This window comes from Falco cherrug, chromosome 4, assembly GCF_023634085.1.
Source record: "Falco cherrug isolate bFalChe1 chromosome 4, bFalChe1.pri, whole genome shotgun sequence".
In the NCBI taxonomy this organism is placed as follows: domain Eukaryota; kingdom Metazoa; phylum Chordata; class Aves; order Falconiformes; family Falconidae; genus Falco; species Falco cherrug.
Window position 1 is genome coordinate 97,825,786 of NC_073700.1, and position 12,143 is coordinate 97,837,928.

General features: G+C 35.6%; 1 protein-coding gene across 3 annotated transcripts in view; it reads right to left on the minus strand.

Moving 5' to 3' along the window:
• The window catches only part of ULK4 (unc-51 like kinase 4), a 249,705-nt gene that overhangs the window by 134,714 nt on the left and 102,848 nt on the right, over positions 1-12,143 (minus strand). For all 3 annotated transcript variants that reach the window (XM_055707054.1, XM_055707052.1, XM_055707053.1), the window contains exon 30: positions 6,940-7,032. In XM_055707054.1, coding sequence (XP_055563029.1) covers positions 6,940-7,032 — 93 coding nt within the window. The remainder of the gene's footprint in view (positions 1-6,939; positions 7,033-12,143) is intronic.

The following is a 12,143-nucleotide window of genomic DNA, read 5'->3' on the forward strand; positions in this document are numbered from 1 at the left end:
GGCACTTAGGGACATGCTTTAATGGTGGACTTGGAAGTACTCAGTTAATGATTAGATGCAATGACCTTAAGGGTCTTTTCCAACCTAAATGATTGTATGATTCTATATGGTCATCTGCCTCAAACTGAAGTATCAGTAAAAGAGGTTATAGACAAAATTAACAGAGACAAATCACCAGGACCAGAGAGCATTTGAAGAGTTCAAAAGAAACTAGAGAAGAAAATAGCTGTTAACTGTAGTGTTTAAACTGTACCTTGTTTAAAACTAGATGCTTTCATAGGAGAGATTTAAAAGACGGAAAATGGGATCTTATTGGCTATTAACTTCCGATAAAAGTTACATGGGGGGTGAAAATCTGGGTATTACAGACATTCTAAGCTGAACAAATGAGTAGAAGCTATTGTGAAGAACAGAAATGGTGGGGATGCACAGAGCAAGAACCAAGACACTTGTTTTAAAAGGACAAAATGTCAAATCCATGACAGATCTTCGAAGTCATCAGTCAGTGTGTGGACAAAGGACTGCTGGTTGATACAGTATTCTTGAGCTTTCAAAATCTGTTTTGTAAGGACCCCTTACTAAAGGTTACGAAAAGATAGGCGCAGGACTGTTCAGATTGCAAATGGTACAGCTAAAGGAGACAATATTGCAGAAATTTATGAAGTAGTGTGTGCTTCTTTTTGAATGTAAGAACTTGATGGCATCAAATTTAGCAGCAAGTGCCAGATCAGACAAAGAAATCCCAAAAAACCCTCTAAAGATGGTAAATCTTCATATGCAGGTGATTATGCTATAGAATAACTATAAATAGCAAAAGTTATTTATCAAGTATCTTTGTGAGCCCACATAAATGAAACTGAAATTACTCATCAATAGCTACTGTCTACAGAACACCACATTGTCTTATATAGCTTCTGAAAAGAAAACTCACAGGGGGCTGAGAAAGCCCGCAGAAAGTATTGTCACTCACTTGATGCCTTCTTATAGTCTTCTCTGGGCACCTGCCCTTGAAAACAACACAATAGATTGGATGGTGGTTTAGATCTGCTTCATGCTGAACAGAGAAGATTTGTGGCAGGACTGAATTCACTCAAGTTTGCAACTCCAACTGTAGTACCCTAATCAGCTGACCCTTCCTCACAACCTGTTTATTCTTTATTTACTATTTATATATTCACAACAGCAAAAATTCACTCTGGAAAGTAAAAATAACCAAGAAAGAATGGCATTTCCCCCTTCTGCTTAACGCTTTAACCTAGAAAAATAAATACGTCAACATTACAATATGACATTTTTCAATAACTGGTTTAACAGTAACATCAAATAGTAGCCTCACATTTTTAAAACTTAAGATATTCAGCAATTCATCAGCAACATGAAAGAGAACACAAAATTGAAGGTTTAAGGTTAATAGCTAATTTCTTTACTAAAGGGGGATTTTTATAAAATGTACCACTAAGGAGTTGTGTTTCACATTAAAAACGGTGATTAGCATTACAGTCAGCACATGACTAGACTATAAGAACTCACTTGCAATAATGAACTCCAACCAACGCCTTTGATATGAACTACAATGATGCACAACTTGACAACAGTGTTATTAGCTGACACAGAACTTAACATTTCAAGAGTCTGTTTCTGGGTAAGTCTTCCTGCCTGGTGTTATTCAGTAAAGCAGCATATATGCAAATATCATACAACAGCAAAAATCACATTAATTCTTTGCTGGTTTATATTAGCATTCCTTCTCTAACAAGAAAGTCAGCATTCTTACAACTCAGTTTTCATAGATGGGAAACCAGCGTAATCAGAATCCAGTTCAAAATCTACATAAATATACCCCAAAGTTCTAATAAAACTGTACCATCCTCTGACAATCTCTCAATCCAGCTGCACTGAGATTTTCTTACTAATATTACACACCTCTAACATGTAACTCTACTGTTCAGTTCAGCTGACTAGGCCCTATAAGCTTACCTGCTGTCAGAGCTACTCCATATTATTTTATTCATATTCATTACAGAAAGTAAGTAAACACATAAAAACAGAGAAGTAATTTAGAAGCAAATAGATTAACTTTTTAAAGCGAACATTTCTACCTTAAACTAGGAAATTAAAATGATTGAGAAGAACAAAGTGTTTTTAAAGCAATTAATAGACGCCCACATTAACAAATTCACCAAGAAAGTACTGAAGTGCTAGCCCTATAGTATAAAGAAAAAGAAACTACAGCAGGTTCAAAGATAATCTGGGCACAATACCAACAAGTACTTGTGAACCAAATCACAATTCTAACACCACAAACCAATTAAAAGAGTTGGAGTTTGAGGTTTTTTACTGTTTGTTTTTTGAAATCGAGAGTATGGATATTACATACACCATTTCAGAACATACAGAAATATCAACAAATGCTAATGTAGAACATCATGATGAATGAAAAGAGGATCAATTCATTACTAACACTGACTCTAAAATGTGCTTTTAGTGGCCTTTAATAGAAAATGCATGGGTATGAACAGTACCATAAATGAAGTTTGAAAATTGCACGATTCTTACATGATTCCAAAGACACTGTGATAAAGAGTTACTTTAGACAAGACAGTCTGCTGTGGTGTACATGGTTGATATAGCTATCACCTCACAGATACTAGATACGTGGCACTTAGAAGCAGCAGATGGTTTTGTTGCTCTTCAGCACCTTCCTGTTTTGTTTTCTGCTGCTTTTCCCCCTTTTCTACAACAGTGCCTAATGTCTGTCTGGGAAACTTAACAGTACAGACTGGAGGTGGGGAAGTTTCCTTAATTTGCTCCCCTGTCCTTCAATCCACCGTAAATCTAAGATGGGTCACGCCATTAGTTTTTAGATTATTTTTTCTCCCTCAGGAAATGACCTTAATGACAAAATACAGGAATGTGTCCCATTCTCATGATTATTATCTGATGCAGTATCTGACACTCCCCTCACCTCCACTCTATTTCCTTTACTGTCTCGTTTCCTTGCAACCAAAAATGGATATTTTAACAACCCATAAAAATCAGAATCCATAGTTTCCAGTATTTAGCTTTCAGATACATTAATGTCATCAAATGCTGTAAGTTTCTGACTAAAGGTAAGCCAAGTAGCTGCACAAAAGAGCCCACAGCAAAATACATAGCTGCATTTCATAACCTTATTTGTAAGACCAAGAGACAAGAATCATGATCCAATATGTTTCCTGCAGTAGCACAGTACAAAATATCTTCCCATAGACAAAACATTTCAGATGAGCTGATCAGTATACCATATTAATAGAAACTACAAAATTCACTTCAACTACTCCTTGTTACTAGAAAATCTATGAATCTGATCATTACAGATCACAACAGTGTACAAGACTCAAAGCAGGAACCAAAAAAGCCCCAACCCTTAACGAACAGATTATGTCTGACTTCTGACTCATACATACAGCCTATACATTAAGCTGGTCAACACACAAAGGACAAGGTATCTTATAATACTGCTCTTTTTGAATACAGACTTTGCATAGTTAAATCAGATCTCGCCCTGCTGCAGTCATTTGCTCCCACTATGAGAAGTTCAGTTCCTCCAACAACTTCTTACGTAAGTAAAATCCAACAAGAGTAAATCCAACAAGGGGAAAAAAAAACCCTAATGCAAAATGCAGTAGTCCAGAGATTAATCATGAACTGAAGCTACCTGTTTCCTTAATATCATTGATTTCTTTTAAAAATCAGACTCAAAATAGCTAAAGATGAACTCTGCTATTCATTTTCACACTGGTTTTAATGTCCACAATTTTTCTTATCAGAGGACATTAAAAATTCTTGAGGAAAACAAGGCAATACGTACTTAGGAGAGCCACAACACAATATTATTAACACTTTTAACAGCAGACTATTAGCTTTGAGCCCCGTGTAAAATAGGCAACTGATGGACAAATTCTGTTCAAAGCTCATTCTTCCGGTATCTAATTTTGTAATAAACAAACTCTAAGTGAAGTTGTATCAGACAGCAATTGTTGCATGATGTAACAACAGGTATGTAAAGGAAACACATGACTCATTTATGCTCTAACCCATTAAGCTGAAAACAAACAAGAAAACACTCATCCTTCTCTAAAACTGGATTTTCTTCCTGTGGATGCTCATACAATCAGGTGTCCAAATATTTAATGTGCTCATAGAAACACATTAAAGTAGGGGGATTTTTACAGTTACCATCTTATACATGCTGGAACTAACAACATTTTGAAACATGTAATTCTGTAGCACATTAATGGGACATCACTAGAATTCTCCACTGCTGAATTGAAAAGCAATAGAGCAGAAGAGTTTCTATAATACAGAATGCTCAAAATTACCCCAATAGTGGAGCAATGGCAAAGATTATATTTTTTTCTGTATTCTTACAAAATATTAATTATTAAAGGCATTCAAAGGAGATATATATTAGCAGTATTTTACCACAAATTTTTGATTTTAAGTTTTAAAAGGCATTTAAAATATTTTAATATCTGTTCGTCTGCCATGTAGATCAAACTACCTGTAATAGAAAATAAGTGTCCAAAAAAAAAAAAAAAAGTAAAAAGGAGATCGCATGTTTCTCCTCCAACACCACAAGAAGTTAGCTGATTTACAGTATCAGCTATGAAAAAGAAGAAACAAAAGACTGGAATGCATCTGTCTCCTTTCAAGTGCTAAAATAAGAACTGCTCAAATGCTGATGCCTCTATCAGTAAGCACACAGGAAAAGACTGAGGGAATGGGAAGAAGAAGAAAGGTAAGTGTGAGATACAAGAAAAATGGTGGGATTAAAGAAAAGAAAGCAAGAAAGAGAAAATGTGTTAGGTGAACAAGTCTGAGAACAAGCTATCATATGGAACAAACTATATAAAACACAGTAGCCCTCATTCTCCTCCCAATTCACAATTCCAAATAACGTTAAGTATTTTTGAAAGAGGTGGAGACAATAAGGTAAAATGCTAATTTAAGATTTTGCCATTTTACAAACTCTTTGCTACCATCATTTGTATTCCTTTAAAGTAAAACACAGCAGAAAGCATCCATCCTTAAACCCAGGATAAAATGTAAGCACCGAGAAGCCACGGAGACTCAATTAAAAGTGACTCACATCACTGTCATCAGTACTATAATATAGTAGAGTTTTTCCACAAAGAACAATTTAATCCCAAAGGATCTGTGTCCAATGTTACTCATTTACTTCCAATCACAACAATCAAACACTTTCCATAAGCCTAATGAAAGGGGCAAGGGACAGCATATGCCTTAAGTAATTCTGAGTTCCACACATACTGATGAATTAGCCATCAAACCAAAACAGAATCAATTGTGGTTGTTCCCTATAGCATGTACCTTGTTCCCATTTTGTTCACTAGCAAATATGAATATATTATTCTGTCACACTTTCGATGCATTGGCTACTTCCAGCTAGAGTTATTGGGAAATCAAAGAATCAGGAAGACAGACCAAAAGAATCGGATAAATTTTGCTCCTTCAGAAATCTAGCCGAACAAATTATTAGTGAAAGTAAAAGAAGAGGGCCAGTAAGACACATAAGAAACAGAATAATTAGGGATGTGTTAGTATCTGGAATCTAGTAACCAGTTCTTAAATAACAGGACACACTGGTACTTAAAATTATTAAGAGTTCATTGATATCCACAGCTGCTCTTAAATAATATTAAAAATTGCTGTCTGCTGCAAGACCATGAGGATGAGTGTGCATTCACAATCTGCCTACATTGAGCAAAATGGCAAATATGCATGATTCCTCAAATAAAGAGAATTCATTAGGCAGAGGAAAAGTGCTGCTATAATACCCAGCATTCTAGTTACAGAAATATTTTTTGTAATTTTTACTAGAGTAAGTATCTGTAAGTTAATTCTAAAAATAGAAAGCTGCATTATTTGTATAATACATAAAATCCTGCAATAGCATAAACAGCTTCTATATCATAAAAATATAATTAAGTACATTTACTGTATTCAAACTCTTTAAAATATCAAGCCATTCTATTTCCTAGTTAATTTTTAGCCTACTTAGTATATTAAAGCACTGTTCACAGTAGCATCATAAAAGATTAAAAGAGGATATTTTCATCTCCTGTAATAAAAACAGTGGGAAAACAAATTTCCTGTTTTTTTTTAATCTTGTGCTTATGTCAAAGTAGGACAGTATGGTATGCAGTGACTTCCTAACAGTAACATTATCAGACGCCATGAACAGACAATGGCGAGTGCAAGAACAACCTAGTTTTCTGGGCAGATTTGGGAAGAGAAATAGCTGTGTGCATGCACGCATATGCCAGAGATATTAATCCTTACTACTATTAACAAATGCTGTTTAAATTCTATGCCACTTTTTTTTGTTTGTTTTTGGGTTTTTTTTGTAAGTCCATAACTGCCTAAACTTTGGAACAAAGAGACATTAAGATATTTCTAAACCTACTGAATGTACTTACACCAAACATTAAAATCCATATTTAGGAACTTTAAAGGGTAGCTATACTTGCAGGAAATCTGAACAGCTTTAAAGAGAATTGATTGGTCTAAACCTTTCACAAACACACCACCTTTGTCCTAATACAAATATGCTTAGCCAGACAACAGTTTTAGTATTAATTTTTTTTTTAAAGTTTGAATGATAATTCTAATGTTTAAATTCTTACAGTTTTGTCTTTAGTGTTTCATTGGCTAAATCCAGATTAAAATAACCAGGATCATATGAAATTGGCACAAAAAACGTAAGATTGTGTTCTACAGCAAATACTCTCCAAGGATTTTCTAAAGCTCCTAAGTGCTAGTCTAAGTAGTGTGCCAGTGAGATCTAAGTTATTGTTAATTCCTAATTAAAAAAAAATAATAAAAGAATTGGAACAGAAAGAGCTCAGAACAACAGGGAATGTGTAGTTGTATCACCTTACGGAAGCAGGGCTGTGTTCAGTCAGAGCCACCAACAGTTTCAGAGCATACATTGGTACTGGGTCTGGAGCCATCAGAATGTGCTTGTACCTGAAAGGGAAGGGGCAAAAGGAACAGGTCAACAGTGAAAAAAAAATGTCAAGAGATGCATGTTAAAAAGTTTATATTAAAAATATATAATTTCCCATTTCCAAACTTTACAATAACCACAATGGAAATACAATGCTGTTTGGAACTGTACAAACCAATAAACAAGACTCACTTAGAAACTTTAAAACCAGCATCAGATTAACTTTAAAAGCAGCATTAATCAAAGACGACATCATGTTTTAGAGAGAGATACACAATTATAAAATATGTAAAATTTATAAAACACATATAATTTATATTTATAAATGTGTATTTAAATAATATTTATTTATAAAAAATATTTATAAAACATGCATTTTTACTATATGCATATGATTTATTTATTAATGCACATTATATATTTTCATATATTTAAACAGCTAACCTTCAAGCCACAAGTAAAAACTGAGCCTCAAAACATTAGGCATAAGATTTATTCAGTGCTCCAGAAGACCATCAACCAACTTGTACATGATTAAGCTCTGTATTTTGTTTACATCATGTTTTTTCTCAAAATGAAATATTTACTTACAGAACACTCGCATTGAGCTGTATGTTTTATTTCAAATTTTAAAAAAATACTGTAACTACAGAATACTTCCATTCTCTGAGTTATATGGAACAGAACAATACAAAAATACTCCAAAAGTATGTTTATTGAGAACTATAGCACTGAAGATAAAACTATATGAAAAATATCTATGAAACATTTCCAAATATCACTTCATGGAAATATTGGTAAAGCAGAACAGGCTGCTGAAAAACAAAACAGACCTTGCTCTTGCTGCTAACATTTCAGTAATACCCACCCTACAAGCAGGGCTATTTTTGTTTTCTTTAAATCAAAATCTATCTGGACAGCAACAAGATACAATATTGGAAGAAAGAAAGATGTAGGCATAAAAAACACCATGGACTCAGCCATGTCAAAGCACCGTCTTTGATTACAAATAGTACTACATTAAACATGGAAGTAATAGAATTGGAAGCATAAATCTCTTCATCTGTAGGAGAAAAAACATGGAGAAAAATGAAAGGATGGAATTTGTAGGAACATGTAGGTAGGTTATCACGTTTTGTGCAACAAAACACTTCCTGTATGTTTTTCTTTTTGTGTTCCAGTGCGGGGAGGGAGTGGAATCAAGCAAATCACCAAGAATTTTACGTCACATCTTGAGATCCCTGGTGCTGCCTGAACTGAGGAATTTGGATCAGTTCCCACCACCTGGGTGTCAGCACGTACCCTGCTGTGTGCCAGCTCTTCACCAGAATGAAGATCCCCTCTCCCCAAGCATCACATCTCCACCCATCTAATTTACACAGGAAGGAAATCTAGAACAAGATGTGGTGCTTTCTGGTCAAGTCTCCAATCTGGACAACTGTAAGACAGGCGTTATTAGCTGTGCAGTCTTGACGTAGCCTGTGGGAGCTCCTCCACAGAGGCTAACATCCCACACAAGCACACAGCCTGTGGGCAATGTGTCATGGATATTACATATTAGCTCGAACGTGCTGCCCTAGACTTGCAAACCACACTGGAGAATCCACACAATAAACCAATTAGAAGTCAGTGTTGGCTTCATGTCTTCAGTGAATAAAATCACTCCTTTACAAATAACAGATTCCAGTTCAGTTTGTGAAAAATCAGCTGTTTCTCACTGGTGATTTAAGTCCCTTTCTTCAAAAAAGAAAAGACTCTAATACATGAGTAGACACTGATTGCGGAAGCCTTACAGGTGAGCAATACATATTCCTGCCAAATTTAATGGAACTATTTGTTTTGGTTTTTTTTTTTTTTCTTTCAGAATCCATGACTAAATCCTTTAAGGCAAGCAAAGATGCTATTAGGCGACTCAGGTGCCAGAAGTCATCTGCTCAGTGCCTAAAACACGGATTTAAGTCTCAAAAATGGTTATTCCTAATAGTAATAACGAAGGAATCAGCCATGCCAGCTTAAAAATTTGACGCTTGGCAATATACTTATTTTATTATAAACACATAGATACCTTCCCTAAATGGGGTCCACTTCAAACAATTTTAAGCTGCCTGTGTATTACATCTGAGAGAGACTTACTACTGTGCACACTTAGCATCCTAATTCCTCAAGGTTCAATAAAAAAAGTCTCACTTAATTTCCTTTTACTTGAAACTATTCCCCCCTCCCCTAAGATAGCATCAGTAAAGAATATTTCTAAGGGAAGGTGCAGTGATCCATCAAACCATGTGAGAAAATTCAGATTACTAGAGTCAATATCTTAGTAATTAATATAAACACATTGCCTGAACAAAGGCCATTAGAAGCTATGAATATATGAATCTTCTCTGAAGGGAAAATATTCCACGCTTGAAATACTTTGTTAAATGAACGAGTTCATCCAATGATTTCCCTGCCACTCCAGAACACAAACCAATTTAGTAACAAGTTTTAGAGAGCATTTTATAAGGGTTCTGTAAACTCTAGGTACTACACTGCAAGGAGTTATTCTGTCAATCTTTTCTATAAGCAACTGTGACAAGAGGACCTAAAGATTTGTGGTTATGGATTCTCTTTAAGCTCTTAAAAAAGACTGAATATTTTATCTACTAATTATCTCAAATATCCTGGACTTGCAGAATTGACTCAGCATTCTACTAAGAACAAGCTACATAATCTTTCAAATGAAATAAAACTTTATTTACACATTCTTCTACTTTTGCTGGTTCTGGCTCAAATATCAAATTTATATATAACTAGGAATATTAAGAATTAAATAAAGAAGAGCTTATGTTTCAATTTTTGATAAAAATCTCTGGATAGGTAACACAAAGCATTTACCTGATATTCATTTTCTATAGGTGAAACTTTCATTTTGGTTATGAAATGCTCAGGAAAATAACCTTTCAGTGAATTGAATAAAATTGTGTTGTGAAATTTCAGTTCAATCAAAATCCTATGAGGATGTTAACTTTCTGATCTACAAATGCAAAAATATTTAATGGACTTACCATTTTATTGATGATACCAAAGACAAGAAAAAAGTAGTAACCACAGCATTCCTGCATTTATCTCAAAATGAAGGCAATTAAGACCATTTCTATTTCATGCACAATGACCAAAATTCTATTTGCTGGGCCAGTTTTCCATTTAAACAAATTAACTTGTGGATGATAGTTATAGGAACAAAATATATACACAAATGAGTTCATTATAACCTTTGCTAAAAAGAACATCACATATCAAACCCAATATTGCTCCCTTCCATACTCAACAGCTCTCAGTTCTTAAAAAGTAGAATCAAAAGGGATTGAAATACCTACTTCCCCACACAGACTGCCCAGGAACAAACAGCCCTTGCATGCCTCCCTCTTTTGACTGTCCTCCAGCTGAGTCACTCTGTCCCATCCTCTGTCCAGCGACAGAAAGAATATCAGCAAACACCTCTCCAGCCTCCAAATAAAAAGCTAGTTGTCTCTTCACTTTCTATCTCACAGTCACTCTTACTTTTTGGGATAGAGCTTTACACTATCTTTAGAAGTAGGTTACACTGCATCTCAGACCTCCCTTTTCTTTTTCAATTTAGGCCAGACCCCTTTGCATTCAGATAAAGCTTCTTTTGAGAACTGTAGAGAGTATATGAAGATTCATTCCTACCTCCCATCAATATTTTTTTATCCATACCTAGAAAATTCCTGAACAAAACTTACCTTTTGTGTCTTTTTTGACATTTAAAGCAGTTACTTCGGTCTTTTCTTAGTTTCTTTTTGAGTTTTCTCCAAATTTTGGAGTTTTGAGGCTTTCCAGTCGAAACTGATTCAGAGTTCCCTTTTCTGCAGAAAATTCTCAAATTCTCCTCTGCATTTTGTTCCCTCTGTGCCTTACTGTATTGATTACCTGCCCCCTTGTCCTGGTTTCAGCTGGGATAAAGTTAATTTTCTTCTTGGAGACTAGAGCAGTGCTGTGCGTTGGATTTGGTATGGGAACAGCGTTGATAACACACTGATGGTTTTGGTCATTGCTGGGTAGTGTTTGTATTGGGAGGGGACACAGCCAGCTCAGCTGGCCTGAATTAGCTAACAAGGTATTCTGTACCACAGGCTATCATGCTTGGTATATAACCGGGGGGAGGGGTGGTTGGCCAGGGCTGCCAGTCATTGCTTGGGGACTGGCTAGGCATCAGCCAGCAGGTGGTGAGCAGTCATATTGTTCATCACTGGTTTTCTTTTCTCCCTTCCTTTTGGATTTCATTCCTCTTTCCTTCTCCTTCCTTTTCATTATAACTATTACTGTTATCTTTACTATTGTTCTTTTGGTTTTATTTTATTTCAGTTATTAAGCTATTCTTATCTCTACCCTTTAGTTCTACATCCCTTTCTGTTTCTCCTCCCCACCCCTCTGGGGGAGGGGTGAGTGAGCGAGCACCTGCCTGGCACTTAACTACCAGCTGGGGTTAAAACACCACATCAACACAGGTGAACATATTTACTAGAGGTTGGCTCAACACACAGGTTCAAGTAATGTATTAAATATGCAGACACTAGTTAACGCCTTCTGAATCACTAGAAGATTTACATACTGTTTTACTATGCTCCTGAACTAGAGCAAAATTTGTTTATACCAAGTTCCAATATATTCCAAATATCAGAAACTTCACATTTATTTTCTTGAGATAATCTCAAACTGTTTTCTGAATACAAGTATCACCATCTCTACCGGTGAGATAATGGAACTGTTTCAGGAAATACTTCATGCCTGGAACCAAGATTCTGAGCTACTGCAAGACCCTTTTTCATACATCTACAATGCAATGCGTGCCAAGATAGCCCAAGTGTAGTCCCCAGAGTAGGATCATATTTAGTCTCAGACCGAAAATCCCTGCCACATAATTGAGATAATTAGCTTGAAGACAGGAGTATACTGGCTGTTTTCCTTCCAGTTTGTAATTAGCATGACACTCCCCCTACACCCTCCATTTCAATGAGAAACATGTTATAAGGTGGGCATTTCTGTGCAGAGCAAGTTTCAGAGCAAGGACAGACTTTGGTATCACTTGACTCCAGGTCTCCACTCCAATCTGAAGAAAATAATCTGACAG